Source organism: Schistocerca americana, chromosome X (assembly GCF_021461395.2).
Source record: "Schistocerca americana isolate TAMUIC-IGC-003095 chromosome X, iqSchAmer2.1, whole genome shotgun sequence".
Classification (NCBI taxonomy): domain Eukaryota; kingdom Metazoa; phylum Arthropoda; class Insecta; order Orthoptera; family Acrididae; genus Schistocerca; species Schistocerca americana.
Genome location: NC_060130.1, coordinates 892,909,373 through 892,931,809, shown reverse-complemented (window position 1 = coordinate 892,931,809; position 22,437 = coordinate 892,909,373). Strand labels below are relative to the sequence as shown.

The 22,437-nt window shown below is 38.7% G+C and overlaps 1 protein-coding gene across 3 annotated transcripts in view; it reads left to right on the top strand.

The window, feature by feature from the left end:
* Positions 1–2,543: 2,543 nt before the first annotated feature.
* Positions 2,544–22,437, top strand: part of LOC124555455 (fizzy-related protein homolog) — a 116,950-nt gene continuing 97,056 nt past the window's right edge. For 2 of the 3 annotated variants that reach the window (XM_047129379.1, XM_047129377.1), the window contains exons 1-3: positions 2,544–2,890; positions 13,042–13,182; positions 21,446–21,568. In XM_047129379.1, coding sequence (XP_046985335.1) covers positions 2,855–2,890; positions 13,042–13,182; positions 21,446–21,568 — 300 coding nt within the window. In that variant the 5' untranslated portion in view covers positions 2,544–2,854. The remainder of the gene's footprint in view (positions 2,891–13,041; positions 13,183–21,445; positions 21,569–22,437) is intronic. The other variant, XM_047129378.1, reaches the window with a different exon arrangement.

Sequence of the window (22,437 nt, the reverse complement as noted above, 5' to 3'; positions counted from 1 at the left end):
TTCTTCAGGTTGAAAAATTTGAGTTTCGTTTAAGTGAGCAACTATGCAATGAAGTTTGTCTGCGTTATCTCTGACACTGAGCATGCATGAACCATAATAAAGGTTGTGTCAGCCAGAATGACGGTAATTTTACGTGACTAGGAGCCCTATGTGGCTTTGCTGTATGAAGTTGCCTGGGGTGCTCCGACTGGTCATTTGTCGCATTTTTCTCGGTTTGGTGCATGTTTGCCATACTCGGCTGTGGTTGCTCCAGTTTACTATGGGGGTTGTCAGATGCGACACTGCTGCACATTTCAAGTTAATGTCTTGCTCACTGCATGAGGTCATCACTATACGATTTTGTTTGCTTGGAGTGGTGGGACTCTACACTGAATTATTAGAGAGTAGTTTGAACATCGCACATTAATTTCACCTTGAACTTATGCCTTACAGTACATGACGCAAACAGAATTCCGCGCTTAGCACAACAAGACAATGAAATGAAAGACTAAAGTTACCACATACTGAATCAGATTTCATTGTTCATAGCCGATGTGTCGATTGACGATATCGTTATATTACTTATTAGGGTCTCTTCCCATTCCACATGCGCATGGAGCTACATAAGAGTGATTGCCTAAAAGCTTCTGTGTGCACTGCATTTATTCTAAACTTGTCGTACAGGGTTGTATAGGCCTGTATTCGTTGATTCATCACTTAATACTACTTCTTGAAACTTTGTAAGCTTTCTCGGTATAGTTTATCTATCTCCAAACATTTACCAGTTCAGATTTTTCAGTGTCTCCATGGTGCTCTCCCATGGATCAAATATGTGACCACACGTGCTGCCCTTCTTTGTATCGGTTCAATATCCCCTGATAATCCTATTTGGGATGGGTCCAAACACTTGAGGAATATTCCATGATGGATCACATGGGTGCGCTGTAAGCATTCTCCTTTGTAGATGCACTGCACTTTCCAAGGATCTAACCAATGAATCGAAGTTTCCCACCTGCATTACGTACAACTCAGATTATGTGTAATTCCGTGTTATATCTTTACTCAGATAGTTGTAGTAGTTGACTGATTCCAATATTACTAATTAGTCTATCTTGTGACGAGCAGAATTTTACTTTTATGAACATTTAAGGTTAGCTGTCAATCTTAGCATTAGTTTGAAATTTTGTACAACTTTTTCAGGCAGCACTTCATTATAGATAACTGCCTCATCTGCGAAGAGGGTTATGAAAGTATTACTATCTCTTTGAAGGTAACGATCAGCACTGTCTGCCAGGTCATTAAATGACACATGGATAGCCAGGGTCTCGGTACACTACCTTGTGACACACTGAAATTTATTTATGCAATTAGCGTCGTCCCCTCATTCGAGACAACTAGCTGTGCCATCCCTGGTTTTCTCAAACCATTTCAGGCAAATTCCTGGGGGTTCCTTCAGCAAAGTCGAGTCTGACCACCTGTTCTATTCCTCATAACGCACACTTATGTATTCCTCTCTCTCTCTCTCTCTCTCTCTCCTTGTGTGTGTGTGTGTGTGTGAGTGTGTGTGTGTGTGTGGTGTTATTACGAGGGTAATCCCAAAAGTAGGGTCTCCTATTTTTTATAAGTACATAGACCTGTTTATTTCTACAATGGTTTACATCAGTTTACAGCTTGAACATTTAGCTATTTTTCGACATAATCACCATTTCTGTCATTGCATTTTTGTAGACGCTGTGGCAGTTTTTGTATGCCCATGTCATACCAGCTCGCCGCCGTGCTGTTCAGAAAGTTATGAACCTCTTCTTTCACCTCGTCGACGGAGCTGAATCGCTGGGACCACAACTTACGCTGATAGGTACTGTGAGACTTTGAAAAAACTCAAACGGGCAATTTAGAACCGGAGAAGAGGAATGTTGAGCAAGGGCGTACACATTCTCCATGACAACGCTCGCCCACACATCGCTCGGCAAACCGTTGCTCTCCTGCAACAGTTTCAGTGGAACATAATCACCCACCCACCCTATAGTCCTGACTTGGCGCCCAGTGACTATCACCTTTTCTCTACGTTAAAAGAACATTTGTCCGGAAAGCGATTCAGCTCCGACGACGAGGTGAGAAAGAAGAACAGCATGGCGGCGAGATGGTATGACATGGGTATACAAAAACTGCCACAGCGTCTACAAAAATGCATCGACAGGAAAGGTGATTATGTCGAAAAATAGCGAAATGTTCAAGCTGAAAACTGATGTAAACCATTGTAGAAATAAACAGGTCTATGTACTTAAAAAAGGGAGACCTTACTTTTGGGATTACCCTCATATCTACTATTATCGTTGTATCAGAGTGACAATTCCTATGCTCTTGTGAGATGATCCTTGGATGAGTTAAAAACTGTACATTTATTTGTGATGGCTAAAAAGTTTGTATGCTAGAAGCCAATAAAAATAAGAAAATGATTTATGTGCACCCAACGAGATCTGCCGTTAATTATCTTCGGCATGTAAAGCACAACTGTGATGTAAAGTCTGTGGTTTTCGGAGTAACGTCAGAGCAAGCATCTTTGGTATTGTATGTGTTTGTGTGTATGTGGCGTCGTATGGAGATATTTTTAAGTGGATTTGAATTTCGCGAGAAGTCAGCTGTGTTGTTATAGAGACAAGACATTCCAGACAACTTTCGTAAACGGATTATAACATGTATGCGCAGTGTATGGAGAGACTTAAATGAACAGAACGAAATTCAATTTTGTTAAAGAGTGAGTGCATCTCAGTGCTGCAAACAATCTCAAAAAGAGACTGTCGATGTAATATACAGGTGAAGTGATAGTTCTGAGGCATTGTATTTGTGAATAATTTGTTAACAAGTAGGGTCCTGGATGACGGAGAACGATAATGTGAACGGCTGTGTAAAGGTATGTTTTGCAGATAAGTATTTCTGCTTTCGCATTGTTTACTGCCCCGCGAGTAAACTTATTTCCTTAATTTGAATTGATCCTGAAACTGAGGTGCGACTGTATTTCCAGTATGTTACAAAAATAACCAAAAATACAACATGAAATTGACCCCTTAAAAAGCTTTAGCCTGTTCTGCTTGTTCATAATCTTCAGGGAACCAGCGCATTGCAGAACGGTTCTAATTTTTGTTATCACGGTACTTTTTAAGATATAAAACGCAAGGAAAAATTTTAATTTTAGAGCGATTGTGTTATGCATTCTCACCTTGCTGTGTTAACTGCATCCTGTGTAAAGAAGAATCGTTCTCATGGTATAATTACAGTCCCAGCATACACCATCTATGATGTGTGTGTGTACAACTAAAGCAAGCCCCCAGTGATAACACTTGGCACTCTGATAACACATCTGTGAGTAATCATCATCTGCATCCATGGTGAAAAGAGCTTCATCGGGATGCTCTATGGAATGCCTTACCTGCATTAAATGTTTATTTTTATAGAAGGCCGCACTTGGGCTGTCATACATTAGTAATAATTGCTGCAACTGAAGTACCCCCCAAAGCCAGATGACAATGGATAGACGGGACTTGTGGGTCACAGTTGATCGAAGATTAGGCATCAAAGATGGGACAGTAAGTCATGATGGCGTCATTAGTTACCATTTACTGTACACAACTGCTCTCATGGGCAACATTTCACACCTGAATCTCGGCATCCCAGGACACAGTCTGTACTGATGAATGCCACAAAGCCCTGGGAGCTATACAGCCAGTGTGTAAGAACTGACCAGCCACCCATGTTGAGAGACACCTCATGGCCACTTAAAATTATTCCATATGTTGAGAGACTGCCATGTCCTAATGTTTTGCCATACTGGTAGTGGAAGGCGGTATGGAAACATTGGAATATGCGTTTATGCCTACCTGGCCACTTCACCAAACTTTTGACCCTCGACAGTATTAAATCAAATGCTGTCTATAGCATAGTGTTTGGAAGTGCAGTTGTAAAGATAAAAGAGTCAATTTTATGCATGTCCTTTGGTAGTACTGATATTCCAGTGATCATCCATTTTGATTAGTATTTTCAGAGTGTTGGTTATCTCTGTGCAGTAAAAGGAATATTCATAGTCATACTCATTTGAGAACACTTGTGGCAAAGCAGGAATCGTGCATTGTTGCCTGTGCCAAGATGTTAGTGAAAGTGGTTTGCCACTTCCTTCCTGGGACCTGTAATAAAGTGTGAAATGTGCACATGCTGCACAACGCTTTTGTTTCATTCTGAGATGATGATCTCCGTACAGTCAACAGTTTAGGTTGACAACGAATGAAGTGAAGTATTGAAAGAAAAGCACATAGTAAAGAAAAGGCTACTACAAAACCTACAGCACATGAAGAATGTTGAATAATCCACCTCCATTCATACGTGCTAAGTGAAACAATAATCAAAGTGTCAAAGCAATCTTTAGGTTAATAACAGATCCAAAGTATTCATAGTTAATGGAATGGCTGAACAATGTTTGTGTTGAGTAGTCATGGATTAACCCACGTCCTTATTACTAAATGGACATTGGTGTCAGAATCTCCACTTACACTTATTGTGAATTCAAAGTTCCAGCAGCTTTATACACTGTTCTAATGAATTCATAAAGGATAACTAATTGTGACAAATGACTGCAGTCTTAGTGTTGTAGATGATATCGCCACCCTTGAATCGTATTTCAGAACACATGGCATAACTTCTCTCCACAGAAATTGGGAAACTATTTATCATCTGAACATATACAAAGAAATTGTTTGCATAAATATACTGGTTTCTTAAAAAATATTTTTCCTGTGGACGGTTTCATTCTCAATTTCAAAAAGACACATCATATTTAGTTCTGCACATCTAGATGTACTGCACCAGTGGTAAGTGCAACACAGGGTGAGGAAATAATAACTTTGGTTGAGATGTCAAAATTTGTAGGTGCCCATGTCGATGATAATTTAAATGGGAAAAACTCAATTTCAAACTCCTAAAACAGCTTAGTGCAGCCACATTTACAAGTAGTATCATTACAAATCTTGGGGAGAGAGAAATCAATAACTTGACATATTTTGCATAATTTAATTCAGTAATGTCATATGAAATAATGTTCTGGGGTAACTCAATGTTTAGAAAGAAAGTGTTCATTGCTCAAAAACATGCTTTGAGAGTAATATGTGGTGCTCACCGACAGTCATCTTGTAGAGGCCTGTTGAAGTAGTTGAGCATTTTGACTACTGCTTCAAGGTCTGTTTATTCCCTTGTGAAGTTTGTTGTAAATAATCCACTGCAGTTCAACAAGAACAATGATCTACATAATTTCAATAACAGAAGAAAAAATAACTTGCATTACTCTACATTAAGATTATTTTTAGCACAAACTGGGGGCACAATGCTGCCACCAACATTTTTGATCACTTACACGTTGATATAAGATATCTCATAGACAGCAAAGTTAAATTTGAAAGTAGACTGAGAAGGGTTCTCCTTAACAATTCCTCCTATTCCATAGAAGAATTTCTAATTTTGTAATGGCTAAAAGGTGATGGGTGGGATTTCTTAACTCTCAACAGTACTAAAAAGTTGTAGTTTATCAGCATGCATATGTTAATGTGTAATGTGCATGTAAAATTGTTCGTTCCACATCCAGTTCCTCGCAGTATCACATAAGTGCAGTCAGTTTTAGGAAAAATGAACTATTATATTCAGTTCATACTGAACGCTGCAAAAATCGTAGCTCCATTACATTGCTTCCGGCACAAGAATGTCCCCTTTGTTTGGACAGATGTGTGCCAAGAAGCTTTTTAGAAACTTAAAGATGCATTGCGCAGTGATTGATGCTTAGTTCACTTTGATCCTGCCAAACGAGTTGTATCGCAAGTTGACGCTTCCTGTTACAGAATCAGTGCAGTGCTTTCACACAGAATTCGTGATACAGACAGGCCTATTGCTTCTGCATCAAAAGTGTTGTCCAAAGCTCAATGTAACTATTCACAAATTGAAAAGAGGCTTTGGCTATTGTGTATGGTTTCACCAAATTCCACCACTATTTGTATGGCAAAAAATTCTGCTTAGTAACAGATCACAAGCCTTTGTAGTCCTTGTTTCATCCGACGAAACCGGTTGCTGTACAAACTGCCCAAAAATTGCAAAGATGGGTTTTGTCTCAGTACCAGTATGAGATTGTGTATCATCCAACAGCTCAACGTGGTAATGCGAACGCGCTTTCGTGTCTTCCAATTGGCCCTGATAAAAACTTTTGACACTTCCGCTGCCTCTTGTTGCCTTATCGATGCTCAGGATTCTGAATTGCGTCAATCTTTTCGGCTGAGCTATCGGAAAATTGCACAGCCACAGAAGCTGATTCAAATTTGCACATCTTTGCGTCGTTCCTTGCATAGCATAAAGAACTCTGTAGCGTGCCGATACTTTGCGCGTCGGCATAGCACTGCTGTACAGAAAGATGTGATTCTTGTTCAAAATGACAGTGGACAGTCACGTGTGTTGATCTCTAAAGCTTCGCATAAAGAAGTGCTGCAGTTACTTCACCAAGAACACTGGGGGATTGTTCGTATGAAACAACGTGTCAACACTGTACTTGGCAGGGTATGGATGCCCTTATAGAACAGAAGACATCACAGTGTCATGCATGTGCGGAAAATCAGTCCACTCTGCCACATAAATTCTCTGCTTGGCAGTCACGGTGGCAACATGTGCATATACACTGAGCAGCACCTTTTTGGAACACTCGCTGGTTGATGGTGGTTGACTCATATTGCAAGTTGCCTTTTGCTGTGCCAATGAACTCGACAACATCACATAGTGCAGTTCAGGCGTTGTCCTCTGTTTTTTGTCTCAGAGGTTTGCCTGAAGTCATAGTGTCAGGCAACGACCCTCAGTTCACATCACATGAATTTGAAAGAGTCTGTGAATGTGTGGCGTACAGCATCTAACTAGTTCACTGTTCCATCCACAGTCAAACAGCGAAGCAAAACGTTTTGTCAGAACCTTCAAGCAGCAGTTGGCCAAACTTCACAACGCACACACCAGGGATCAAGCACTGCAACTGTTTCTTGCATCCCATCATTCACATCCGTGAGATGGACCATCGCCGACAGAATTGCTTCACGGCTGCTGCATCGGACAGTGCTCCACCCTCATGTTATGTGCAGAGTGATCCTTCTGTATCTCTTCCCCCAGATTTACAGATCCTGAGAACAGTGCGGCCACAGCAGCCACCAGAGGGTATCATCACGACTCCGTTAGATGACCCCATGGAGACGGAGCCTCTGCCCCCTCTCATCCAACCGATGGAGCTGGACCTGCCTACACTGCAGCAGTCGCTGCCTTCTTCATCTGGTTCATGGCAGCAGTAGGTGGACATGTACCCTTCTGGTCATTTTCCGGGGTACGTTTCCGCCAGAGCGCAGTCCAGATGGCGGGGCACGGCCGGAAGCTTGACATCCCCTGCAGCCACAGCTCTTGGCCCGATGATGCGTCCACACTCCTGCCTCCCCCACCATGGTCATACTCCCTACACGATGACGGTCTGTCCCTTTGCGTGGGGAGGAATGTTCTGGCGTAACCACAAGCACCGGAACGAAGAAGAAGAACGCAAGACCAGAGAAGGTGGTGAAACTACATTGGCCAATAGTGCGCTGACCAGGACATCACCATGACAGGAGTGACATCTAGCTGAAGTGGATATAAGTGCTGCTCCTGCAAGCTCGGCCGGACATTAGTGGAGTATATGCAGAGGATTACCACTGCCTAGCAGAGCGTGCTAGGAGAACGGTTATTAGTGATCCAAAAACTGTGTGTCAAACTTGCGGGAACATTGCATATAGCCAAGGACTCTGAATTATATTGCCTGTTGCCCATCACTTGTGGTAACTTTTAGTACATTCAAGTTAATTATTGTCAAATCTGCTTTATTGAAATAAAACAACAAATTGCTTGAATTGTAGAGCATTCCGAGAACACTGCTTCCCTTAGGCACCCTATACGAGACGAGTGCGCAAGACACCACAGTAGTCATCTGCACAAAACAGTTACACTTAGAATATCTAGCATTCAAGTAGTCCAATGGATGTCAATCAGAAAAGGCTTGCACAGGTTCATCAATCTTACAGCTCAATCTGGAATCCAATCTGACGAATCCATGCTGTCTGCTATGTATAGATCATACAAGTGGATTGCAGTGACGGTGATTTTAATGTGGTAATTTTGTGAAGCACAGTTGTGACATCATACTGGGTGCTATCTGAGAGTTACTGAAATTTCAAATTAGTGTGCAAATTTTTACAGTTGCACTGAAATACTGCTTCGTGTCTCCCCAATTCCCTTCTTGAATATTTATGACAGGGGGTTGCAAGCCAAGTGGTTTGATTACTTGTTTTGGAGCCCATTTCCATTGCCGTCTTTGCATAAAATTGCAGTTTTGTGATAACTACCTGGAAGAGCAGTGTGCCTGTATAAAATTGTGCTTGGGTAAACTGCTGTAGGAACACACCAAATGTTGAAGCAAGCTTCTCGAGACAAAACTTTGGATCAAGCACAGACTTTCAATAGATATAAGCATTTCAAAAATGGAAAATGGCTGCAGATCGTCCGAGACCTCTGCAACACGTTGGGTATAAATTATGGTACATGAAAACGTATTCTCTCAGAAAAATTGTACAGGGAAGGATTGTGCTGAAATTTGTGCTGCATCTGATTCAAGACAGTCCAGACTTTCTTTCGAGGGTTGTAATTGGTGATGAAAGTTTGGTTTATGAGTATGATCCAGAAAATAAGCAGTAGTTGTTACAGTGGAACAATCCATCTTCACCACAGCCCCCCTCCTCCCCAAAATAAAAGAAAGATCAACAAGTCAAAGGTAGCCCTGAAAGATGATGATTGCAATTCCCCACTAACATACTCAGCAGACTTACCTCCATGTAACTTGTCCACAGCTCGTTGTCTAGTGGTTAGTGTTGCTGCCTCTCGATCACAGGGTCCCAGGTTCGATTCCCGGCAGGCTTGAGGATTTTCTCTTCCCGGGGACTGGGTGTTTGTGTTGTCCTCATCATTTATCATCATTATTGTCTTCATTGTCATCATTCGTGACAGCCACTAAATTGGACTGAGTAACAAAAAATTGGGCTGTGTAAAAATTGGGACTTTGTATGGGCGATGATGACCATGCAGTTGAGTGCCCCGCAAACCAAACATCATCATCATCCATGTAACTTCTTCCTCTGCAAGATGAAAAATCGTTGATGGTACAAAGATTTGATATAGCAGAATCAGAGAGCCTGCTAAACACTTTAACAAGGAAAGATTTTCAGGATGTGTTCCAAAAGTAGCAGAAACATTATGATTGGTTTATTCCCTCCCATGGAGACAACTTTGAAGATGATGGTGCAGAATAAGACCTAGGCAAGATGTAATAATTTTAATTAACATATTTCAGGACCTTTTGTACACCACCTCATCTGTAATGTTTGTATTGGTTGTTTTATGTTTATCGACTGGACAATTTGCGACAGTGATCCCAAAACCTGACGCAAGACATAATCCAAAACAGTCATGATTTATGCAAGGTATAAATGGCACATGTTAACAATCAACCAAAGATGCAATACAATTTCTGCTATCTCAACACTACAGAAAACATCAAACATAAATGTACATGCTTGATCTCAAAATGAGGCTGGATTAGCATGTATGCATGAAATTCGACTCCATCTCCTTTTGTGTAGACTATATATGCATGTTGTTATCGATAGTGAAGCTATGTACTTTTGACGTCTCTTGTCTGAGAACAACTTTTTCTCTGCTAAAGGCAATCTTTTTAAAGTCTTATCAGTATGCTATGTTTTCATGGCAAGTGTAGCATAGTGTTTACTTAGCAATCTTCTTACACTTAAGTGAGTCAATTTATTTTTTTCCCCCTTCAGGTAATAGTGTAACATATTGTAAGAAATTTCAGTCCCCACTGTTTTCAGACGGAATCTTTCACTTTTCAGCTTTGTCAGATGCTTATGAAATAAGAAATAACAGGATGGTTTCTGAAAGAGACTAATATCACAGTTCTGAAGAATATATATTTTTAATCCACGAGAGGCAGAATTTGTTCCCAAATGAAGCAGGTTTCAAGAAAATTTCGTTGTTGCTCCTCATGGATTATGAAAACTTTTATTTTTTTATGTTACGTTTATCACTGAAAGAGCTAGTTTTATCAGAGTACCCAGATTTTGTATGTGAAAAAATACAAAATGTAAATTTGAACAATTGATTTTTGTTTGTGTGTGTTGTGTATTGCAATCTGTAAACATTATGTGGTGTCACCGCCAGACACCACACTTGCTAGGTGGTAGCCTTTAAATTGGCCATGGTCCGTTAGTATAAGTAGGACCCGTGTGTTGCCACTATCAGTGATTGCAGACCGAGCGCCGCCACACGGCAGGTCTAGTCTAGAGACTCCCTAGCACGCGGCCCAGTTGTACAGCCGACTTTGCTAGTGATGGTTCACTGTCTACATACGCTCTCATTTGCAGAGACGACAGTTTAGCATAGCCTTCAGCTACGTCATTTGCTACGACCTAGTAAGGTGCCATATTTGGTTACTATGAATGTATTCTGAACAGATAATACTGTGAATCTTGTACCGTCAAGAGCAACGTTCATCATTAATGGATTAAAGTTAAGTATCAAACTAATTATGTCCCCTTTCTGAATTCTAATTCATTGTCATGTTCCAGACTTCACGTCAGTCTAGTTCTTCCCTCCTCACGCCAGCCTGCGTGAGCTAAAATGCGTGCATTTCAGTCTCCACTAGTAACGCGGTGTTGTCTCTTCTGCCAACACAACACATTATACAAGTTCAACATGAAATTTTTGCAAGTGTTTGCTTTTGTTGTCTTACATTCACAGTCACAATTTTTTCTTTGTTTAATAAATCACTTGATATTTCAACTTATGTTTCTAAAGTGATAATATGATGAAAATACTATTGCAGAAATTAAGTTAAAATCGACTGGATATTTTCAATATTGAAAGTTGCATTAACATAGCAAATGTGTATTGTAATTGCTTCAGTGACAATAAGTTACAGCTTTATTACATTTTTGAGTCAATGAATTCTCATCTAGTTGGAAAAGAATAAACATTGCCATACAGTACAACATTTCAGGGCTTTCTTCATATATGACAACAGCTCTATAATGTGGACAACCATGGTAAATTGAACTTGAATAAAACTGCGGACAGCTGTTAATTGATAATTCATTGACACAACCAGTTTCGCTGGTTTTGGCTACCCATGTTATAAAGTTGTTGCGATCAATAGCCTAGCAAGGCGAAAAGGACGTATTTCAAATAATTTAAGCAAAGCTCTTGTAATGACTATAGATTACAAGGGTACTTTCCTTTCTAGTCACATCTTTGTTTTTGCTTTGTGGTATTACCTCTAGATGCTTTAATGCAGTGAAACCAATTGTGTCAACAAGTCATCAATTAACAGCTGTTAGTGTTTTTATTCAAGTTCAGCTTACCACAACTGAAAAAGTTGTTTTGTTGGACGAGGTAAGACCTCTCACTGTGTTTAATTGCCAAGAGATAAATGCATGAAACAGATTCAGAAGGATGTAGGTTGTAGTAGGTACTGGGAGATGAAGAAGGGATGAATACACTAAACAGATTCAGAAGGATGTAGGTTGCAGTAGGTACTGGGAGATGAAGAAGCTTGCACAGGATAGAGTAGCATGGAGAGCTGCATCAAACCAGTTTCTGGACTGAAGACCACAATAACAAAAAACTCAATACATTTTGATTTCCATTACATAACAGTTGTTTTTCAGAATAACCACTGTTCACTGCAACCAATATTGCCCAATAGATCCAGCAGCATTCCTGACCATCACACTGTGTTGTCATTTTGTATAATGTTGAATAATGTGCTCTGGGAAATAGCATTCACCTTTTGTATTCCAAGTGTTCTTGGTCATCAGTGCTATTGAAATGCAAGAGAGACCTGTTGGAAAGGAAATTTTTTTGTCTGATTCCATGCTAGAATTTGTATGAGCAGATGGTTGCCTGAGGTATTTTTGGTCCATTGTCGAAGTTTATCACATGTAAGGGAAGAAAACCTAACGGTCCATGATGCTTCTGGCATGAGCGTGTAGCAGCACTCTGACAGTGTGACTTCACTCAAGCTGATGCAATAATGCGCATCACTGCCCTACAGGCAAGATCACTTTCATTCCGTGGTGGCATCACATTCTGTACTTCACTACCAGATTTATGACTTGTTAGGCACAATCTGGCACATATCTTCTACATACGTATCCCTATCGACATACAGATTCTTATTGAAGCATTATGCTTCTAACAACTGCAGTTCCATAAAAATAGGAATCTGATTTCACAAAGGTACCATAAAAGCTTAATGACCAGGTTATTTGGCACTCTTTGATGCTATGAAGGCATTATGATCTCTACACGGAATTTGCTGCAGGCAGACAGCTGTACACAGTTGGTAAGATTTGGCAACTCCGATCACATCCATATCCTTTCAAATTGCAGGAATATAAAACTAGAAAGAGAATTGTTTTAATACTCAATTTCATTGGAGTGTTACATGCTTTCGTTGTTTTCTCAATAACTTTCAAGAATTATGGGTGAAGAGGACTCTTACTTTGCAAAATAATTCACTGAGTCCTTTTTATTGTTGATATAACAGTAACGGTTGAACTGGGATAAGAGCTAGAGTGAATAATGAGCTTCCTGACATGTAGCATTACAGAAACTGATTCTAAATATTAGTCAGAAGGAAACGAAGGCAATACTGATGTGTGAAAACAGAAATGTGACGGAAATGAAAAGTAGAACTAAAAAGAAAAACTTCGAGGGCATAAAAGAACTCTTCTATGTGAATAGAAAAGGTGTTACCAAGCTACTGGAAGAAAATTAATCTTACATTAAATAATCATAATAATCGTGATATGAGGAAGATATATCTGCAGTTTTTTGTGGAAGCAATACACTAAGCAGGAAAAGCTTACACATATTCTAATTATAATTGCTTTTTATTCCTTATTACAGGATAGCAGACAACATATCAGGATGTTTAACCACGATTATGAGAAACGACTGGTGTGGATACCTAAAGGAAATGAGAAATCAACTAGAAGTCCACTCAGTCCACCTAATAGTGCAAGTACACCATTCACACCCCCTGATTCTGTAAGTGTTTACTGAATGTAATTAATTCATAATATCCGTTCCTAAATAGAGATAATGAGATATTATATAGGGCATAGAAAACCTGCGTATAAAATTTTTTAGTGTTTAGAGGAGATAAAAAGAAACACTTTTTTGTGTTACAGAAGTGTCATAGATGCACCATTTCCCTGCTTGGGGTCCATGAAGTTTTGATGGTAGTAGTGTTCATAGACAGTATTCAAACTGCTGTGTTATGAATATTGTTTTAGAGATGTTACTGGCCTCCTAAGGGCTTCGTTTAATGGAAGGAGATGAAGCGTTTTTTGTATGAAATGTTGATAAATGCCTCAGTAAAGCTGGTGGCCCATTTAGCTGAAGCTGTAGCCATTATTCACAAAACACTTGGTTGTTTGCAGTGTGTTAGGCAGTCATTAGCACACAGATGCCAGTTTGTACATCACTGTAAACGGACAACCCTTTTAGCAACATCTCTAAAACCATATTCATCGTGTGACAATTTGAAGAGCATCTCTGAACATTATTAGCGAGGAAACAGTGCATTTATGACATGTTTGTCGAGTTTCTTTTTATTTTCTCTAAAAACCCAAAAATTTTGTGTCTGTAGCTTTTTACATCCTGTGCATTGAGGTTACGTGCTATCACAACAGTTGGTAAGTGGGACCAAAGTGACAAAATTTTTATTTGTCAACCAGATAACAGATTTAAGTAGAAATGTAAGAGGAAACTATGAGGTTATTTTGAAAAGTAAAGCCTCTGAAATTTTATCTTAAAACTTATAAATATTTTTAAATAAAACAAACTTTATTAACATTCTACAGCTTTATTCTCCATTTCTGTATATTTATTTCTCAACACAGTCGCCATGGTGATGAACACATTTCTCCCAGTGAGAGACCAGTTTGTTGGTGCCTTCACTGTGAATGTTTGACTTTTTGATAATCTCACCTCTGCTTGCACCACTTCGTTACCATTAAAGTGAATTCCTCATAGGTGTTCTGTAAGTTTTTGAAATACTTAAGATGTAAGTGGTGTTCTGCACTTGCATCACCTGTCAAAATGTTGTTAAATGAATAAGAAACTGTTGACAGGTCTCCAGTATCGTCTGTTTCATACTTGGTCTTGTAAGCTGATATACAATCAGGAGAACGGTGTGCTGACCACATGCTCCTCCATATCTGCACCCACTGATGCCTGTGGGCTGAGGACTACATGGCGGCTGGTCGGTAATGTTGGGCCTCCATGACCTATCTGGGTGGAGTTTAGTTGTTTTTTTTTCATGCCGGGAGTGAGCGTTTGAGGCCTCGACCATGCACACAGTTTTCTGTACCGCAGTTCTGCAGTGATGGCCTGTACACTCCCTCATGAAATTCCACTGTTACTGAGAGCTGTGCCTGTGTTATCTGACAGTTTTGCTGATGAGTCTTGTTGGTTGCTGTATGCGGTCATTCGCTCTGAGCTCTGTTACGCTTGTTGAAGTTAGCACTACCATTTCCTTCATTACGAGCATGAACAACCCAGTGTTGGACATTACTGATGTCAATACAATCATCATTGTAAACAGCTTTCATTCTTCTATGGATTTCATTTGGAAGCATGTTTTGTGCAGTTAGAAGCTCGGTTACAGCTTGTTGTTTCTCACCCGCTGAAATAGTTATGTTACACATTGCCATGTTAAATGCTACAATTTGGAGCCTTCTAATGGCAGAGTGTTGTAACTCATGTCAACAAAACAGGAAAGTCAACCACATGACATGTAATACCTCAACCCGAATTGAGAACAGAATAAAAAATTATAAGGCAGTACTTTGCAGCATTCCCTCACATATTGGAGTAAAAGGGCTCAGAGGCCTTTGAAAGTATGTGGGTAATTTGTATTGTTCTTGACTCAGTTTTTATATGTGAGTTGTCATTGAAATGTTGTCTGGCATAAAATTAGTTCAGATCTGTAGTTCATATAAGTAAGTCCTTTTGTGCTATAGGTTGTAAACTCCATAAACTGCTTGTAATAAATAAGGTTTTGCGGTGTAATGGTGAGGTCATAATTGTTAGCACCTTTCTGCTTACAATAATATGTAGTGTCCTTGTTCTCCAAACATGCATTTTTGCTAAGGTTATGGCATTCTTTTGCTTCTGCTTTCTGTTTTTATAAGTTGAGAATTAATACCCTTATATATTGTTGTTATGTCATTGAATACTTTCAGCATAATTACTAAATATACCTGTAAATTTGTAGCACACTGATTTGCTTAAAAAAATTTATAGGAAGAAGCTTATTATTAGTTCTATATTCCATAATTTAAGAGATTTATTAGTCTGCATAGCAAGTAATTATTGCTTGGCACACTACTTTTACTTTTAAAGAGTGGTATGGCTACACATCAAAATTATCATAGATCTCTGAACTTTGTCACATTTATGGACTGCTGTGTGTGTAATTAATAAACTTTCCTATCTGTCCACTGTCAATTTTTAGATAAATTAGATCAAACAGTCAAGTACATAGAACTGTTATAAGCTGATTTCCTTTGACTTTAGTCATAAAATAAATGAAACTCGGAGTAACTAATAAAATTTGAAGTAGGTAGATTTAAATACAGTACTTTCAGAAACTAATTAGGTACTGTGGTTTTCAAAATGCAAGCTCAAAAGTGCTCCAAAATATATTGGAGAAGGCAGTGTGTAATATGTTAACCATGCATTCATTTGGTATGATTTGCTATCAGACTCAAGGTTCCATATGAAAAATAAATAATTATGTGACAGGGAATTTACTTTATTTCTATTTCTTTTCATCTTGTTCTAATAATCTTAATATGTGTGAGTAAGCAAGTAAATTAATTAGAATTTTTTAAAATTTTATTTATGCACTGTTTAACTGAAACAGGTCCTCATAACAACTTATGGACAGTATTTTGAAATTATATTGCTCCTGTATTACAGCAGCATCTTGCAGAAAGTCCAAATATTCTCAAACCCTATCATGTTAAAGTAGCCTTTAAAAGTGGATAACATGCTGGTATACAAGTTATGACACAACCTGAAAAGTTGAACAAACAAATATGATAAATCAGGTGTGTGTAATATACAGTACACCGCATGTGATACTAGATATACAGGGTAGACACGAATACATTATAAACTAAGATATAAAGAGTATAAACACATGTTTAGATTGTGTAACCTTGACAAATCATCAATGGCCAAGCTCATTCACATTACAGGGCTTCCACCTGTAGGAATTGATGGTCTCAGTGTGCCACATACACAGAGTAAAGGTAAAACACTGGATCTGTTGGAATAACTGGACATTTTAATGTACAGTATTAAATTTGAGAATTTAGTGAACAAGGATAAAACAATCAAAGTAAATTACTTCTTTAAAAGCTTTGTGGTAATGTTATAAACTGCAATGCTAGCTTTCATTGTGAATGAAGAATTGCAGTACCCCAATAGGCATGGTCGCAAAATATAACATTCCTCTAGATTATGCACTAATGGCATGTGAGTTACATATATCAATATGATGGGTTACAAATAATCCTTGACTAGTTTGTATGTGTGTCTTTATTGACTGGGGGAGCCTGGGGAGAAGAGGGGGGGGGGGGGGTCTGGTAGCTACCTTCAATGAAAACATGAGATGGTTCTTGGCTGTGTTGAACTACAGATGGTCATATATAGTGTACACATTAGTCCCATTGTATTGTACAAGCTGGAAAACAATCTCTTGGAAGCCATGACATGTGCTGTTGATCTAGGATGCTGCAAATTACAACAAGATACCATATGGGCACTATGGACATGGTGCCTGATGAGAGGTCTGTTGAGGGAATTTAAGTGTTCTGATGCTTGTTGTGGTTTGAGTGTGGAGGTAAAAACTTGTCCTTCCAAAACATGGTAATTTTAATGTTATTAATATTATAAATTTGATTGAGCTGAATTAATTTCTTAAAGTGAACAAACCTGTTTTTTTTTTTATGCTGCATGACTAGTCAGTCTTGCATTCCAAATTGAGTTTTATGCATCACTTAGTTACAGTGTATCATTAAAGCATAGCAGCAGACACAACAAATTATGTGTGTACCTCTGGGTAGAAGCTGACTGTTGCAACATGAATTACATTTTTTAAAAAACTATTATTCGTGGGAATCAGAAAACATCAATGATGCAAAAGACCTCACCACTCTGTGGTATGTTTTATAATTGTGTAATATTAAAGACAGTTGGTATTTTTATACTAAAACCTACCAGTGAGTAAGTACAGCTAAGATGTTGTTAATGGCTTGCACAGAATACCCCCCCCCCCCCCTCTCTCTCTCTCTCTCTCTCTCTCTCTCTCTCTCTCTCTCTCTCTCTGTGTGTGTGTGTGTGTGTGTGTGTGTGTGTGTGTGTGTGTGTGAAGCAGAAAATTGTCGTGCATACATGGACCAGGTGATTTGTCCGCAGAACAGGATTCATAGAACGGACAGTTCCTGGATGGCTTAAGACTAACTTTGAATTTTCCTGTACTTTAATTATGAGGTTCACACCAGAGAGCCTTTACACATCAAAGACGTGAGGTGGTATTAAAGTTTCTGTCACGCTGCATTGGAAAAAAAATATTTTATTTGTCCAGTGTGCGTGCTTACTTCTGCTTACATGGAAAATAAGGCTGAGTCATATATCTGCCTCAGGTTTTCTCTTTGCACAGGATGCACTGTAATTAGTGAATTTCTCTTTATTGAGTAGTCATTTTATGTCTCATTTGTACAAATTGCACCAAAACAGAAATAAATGCTACTAGCAAATATACTGTCACACTGGTTTTGTTAAAAAAAGTTGAGGTTATCCATTCTTAGTGTATGATTATTTTCCCGTCTTTCACTTGCCTGAAACTCCAATTTATTTGTTTGCAGCAATTTACTGGACCTCTGTTTTCCTTATAGGTAACCGCTAGTGCAAGTGTATTAGTGTCTTTATCTCCGCACAGATAACATGCTGTTCAGTTCTTATATTGCCTTCAGTTTCTGCAAGCACAAAAGTGGCTTGTTGTGTCTAAATATGAATGTTCAGCAGATTAGATATTATAGAAAAAAACACACATTTCAGAATAAATGATTGTGATTTAAGGTCAAAGAACTAAGATGAGTTGAGGGCTAAGAGGCAACGCCACATAGGCACTCCACCCCTGAAGTAATCTTCAGTCCACAGTGGTGTGTGTACTGTGGCTATTTTATGGATAGATTACTGTGCACTTTAACACTCTAAGATGGACTGTGGTGAACCATGGTAGATATTATTGATGGTCAACAAATGGTCTATCTGTATATTGCAAGTGTTTTCTCAGAACACCGCAAGTCAGACAATACAAATTCAGTGGTTCCATTACATCTTGCATGATTGTATTTTGTGATACCAGTGTCTAAAATCCTTGCTGGATCTTCCATTATAAGATAGGTCTGATGTGGTCCTAAAACTTGTGTTCTGGGAGGAGTGGGATTCTAGTCCCCATCTGGCCATCCAGGTACAATTTTCCCATGTTTTCCCTAAATCATTTAAGAGGAATGCTGGAATCATTCCTTTAAAAAAATAAAAAAGACAATGATGCTTTCTTTCTCATCTTAGTTCAGTCCGAGCTTGTGTTCTCTCTCTGCCGATCTCGCAGAATGCAAATATAAGGCACAGTCAAATGAATATGAGGCAGATGGAAAAAAGGTAAGTAAACCATTCATTATTTCAAAAGTAATCGTTACAACTGTTAATACATTTACCCCACTGGGAGACAAGACAGTGATTGCCTTCATGGGAAAATGTTTGTGGCTGCATGTAGAACCACAATTGTACCCAGGCATGCACCTTTTCATCTGAAGCAGACTGATGGCCACGAATGTCTTTCTTCAGGGCTCCAAAAATGTGGAAATCATATGGGAAGAGATTAGAACTATATTGGAGCACATGTAAGGGTTTTCCAGCAAAACTTCTGCAGCATACTCAAAACAATCTTGGCAATATTTCTATGGTTTTGGAGCCCTGAAAAGACACATTTGTGGCCATTGGTTTGCTTCAGATTAAGCGATGTATGCCTGGGTACAATAATAGTTCCATAGGCAACCGCAAACATTTTTCCATCAAGTCATTGTCCATCTTGTCTCACAGTGGGGTAAATGTATTAACAGTAATGGTGATTACTTTTGAAATAATGCACAGTTTACTTACTTTTCCCCCATCTGTCTCATATTTCATTTCACTGCCGTTTATAGAAAAGGCTAATATGATATTAGTAAACTGAAGGACTGTCCACGGTAAGATCCCAAAATTAATATTGCTTATTAAAGCATATCTATATAGTATTAGAAACAGAAGGTTGGTTGACTCCAGAAGTGAGTAGCAATGAAATCCTAAATTCAGGTTGGAATGTGTATTGTAAGGCTAGTTTATAAATCAATATTAAAACTAAACTCCGTTCGAACAGGCCTCGGAAGGTCCATTGGTACTGACCAACCGCTGTGTCATCCTCAGCCGATAGTCATCACTGGATGCAGAAGTGGAGGGGCATGTGGTGAGCACACTGCTCTCCTGGCTGTTGTGATCTTTCATGAGCAGATTGTACACCAATAGTGTTGACACATTTATTGCAGGAAAGAATTTAGCTAGTGAGGTTATTACAATTCCAAACGTGAAATAATGGGTATAAAGTTAAGCATGTGTACTGCTAATCAGCCTGGAATCCTTACCAGGTTTTATAGCAGAGATAGAAAAGATACAATGAAGAGCTGCACATTTCATCACAGGTTCGTTTAATCGGCACAAGAGCACTACAGAGATGCTCAACAAACTCTAGTGGCACACACTGAAAGAGGGGTGCCTTGTATCACAGAGAGCCTTACTATTGAAATTACAGGATAGCATGTTCTGGGAAGAGTTTGGCAACATTACTTCCTCTCATATATGTCTCCTGAAATGACCATGGTGCAAAAATCAGAGAAATTAGAGCTGATACAGAAGTTCAGCAACAATAATTTTTCACATGCACCATTCCCAAATGGGACAAGGAAGAGGGAAAAAAATAGTTGTACCAGAGGTACCCTCCACGCACTCCATAATGTGACTTTCAGAGTGTGGATGTCAATGTAGGTCTCACTGCTGATAGAATATTCCACACTAATCTTCTTTCCATAAGTTTTGTAATTTCCAGTCTCCCTGTCATGTTTTCATTCTTGCTAAACTGAAAGCTTAGTTGTTATTTATGAGTATGGAGGAAGAATGTAGTATGAAATTTTGTTTCTTTGGAGACACTACTTGAGCTTAATATTCTCGGAGAAAACTATAAAAGATAATTGTAATGAATCATATCATTACTTAAACATTCTCATCTCACTATGTATGTAATTTTTTTAAATCAAGTTTCATGCTACCAAAGATTAGGCCAGACAGGCTGTGACAACATCCACACTGTATACATCTAAAATTTTCTACAATGTACAACCTAAACAAGGTAACTTGACAACAAATATTATGCTTTTCCAGACCAGGAAACTGTTTTCAGTTTGCAAATTGAATGTCTTGTACAATGTTGCAGTGCCTGTGTTGGTCAGAAGTATGATGCAATGTTCCTTCGGACATGCATGCGTGTCAGAAGGAACTTTGCATCATTCTTCTTAACAACACTGGCAGTACAGTATCGTATTTATTCACCGACTCTGGGCAAGCGACTTTCAATTAACGTGTCTCCCATAATGAACGTACAAGTGCAGGTTGTAGACACATGGTTGACGACATATGGAAGTTTGGGTCTGGCCATGAGTTGTGCTCAGATAACTTAACTGTAAGGCGACTGCTCGTGAAAAGTGGGAACTCCGGGTTCATGTCCCAGTCCAGCAGGAATTTCCATTGTCGTCATTCCATTGTACAGCTGATGGTTGCCATATTTGCAAATGCATGTACACTTCATGTAAACAGGTTATCTTTGCAAAATAGTTTGTTTTCTAACTCCAAGAGTAACTTTTGGAGTAAGTAATGTAAGGTTTACGAAGTAGATAGCGTGATCACAAGTTTGAGTATAATACGCTATTTCATCTGGAAGGACTTGTCAAGCAGATGTGATGATTTCAGTGTGTGCGTATGTGCTTCAGTCTAATAAGTTATGAACAACTGTTAAAAGTACAGCAACAATACATGTAAATATGAAGGTGTTGCATATGAAATTTTTGCTGATTGTATTTTCTTATCATATACATACTGTGTGTGTACAGCAAAGCTATATATTCATTTCATGTTCAAATTCCAGGCCCTATCACCATACAAATGCTTTCAGCCAGGTATGGGTGTTTCATGTGGTCCTGACCGGTTCATCCCACACAGAGCAACAAACAACTGGCAGATTAAATTTTCCATGATTTCCGTAAGTCAGGTCAATATCCTCATTGTATGTTCATATGTAATTCCTTGCTGGTTACCTGTAGTATTATGGTTCTTGTTATAATTGTTTTAGCAGTTGATTAATTCATTTCATTCCATAGTCTGACAAGCTCAAGTACTAATCAGACAGTTGAATTTTGTTGCTTGTTGATGTATATTGGCATTTAAGAAGTGGAATAAAACTTATTAAGAACTGAAACTTTTATCAATTTCCACACGTATATGAAAGTTCAGACACCTACTTGTTGGTTTTCTTCCTTCTCTTTGGGAACCAAACAGGAAAAATATACCTACAGATCTCGCAACTATGCTGCTGACAACATTTTATTTCTTCTGGTTAGTGCTTTTAAAGACTTATGAATATGTTTGATATGTTACTTCAACAGTTCTTAATGTTTTATTAGTGAAATCTCATGTGGCATTGCTTGTAACTGTTTTCTAAGTTCATACATGTATAGTTCTCTGAAAAATAGTCTTTGTCTCTCCTTTAAAGTTTAAAATTTGGAAATAATACACAAAGATGATAGACAAACATTAAGGTTTGTGTATTTTTGAGTGCTGTATCCTTATTTTTCAGCACCAAATGGAGCACACTTTCAATGTATATGTAGTTTAATTCCCTCATTTGTGTCTTACACATGAAGTCTAATGTTAAATATATACTTATATGGATAAGGTGTCTGTTCTTTCGGACATGTCAGAAAGAACAGACACCATTGATGACCTGCAGCCGCCTAGAACGAAATTAGAATTATATTAATACCTTCAGCTGCTGACGGGCATTGATATACAGGGTGTTACAAAAAGGTACGGCCAAACTTTCAGGAAACATTCCTCACACACAAATAAAGAAAAGCTGTT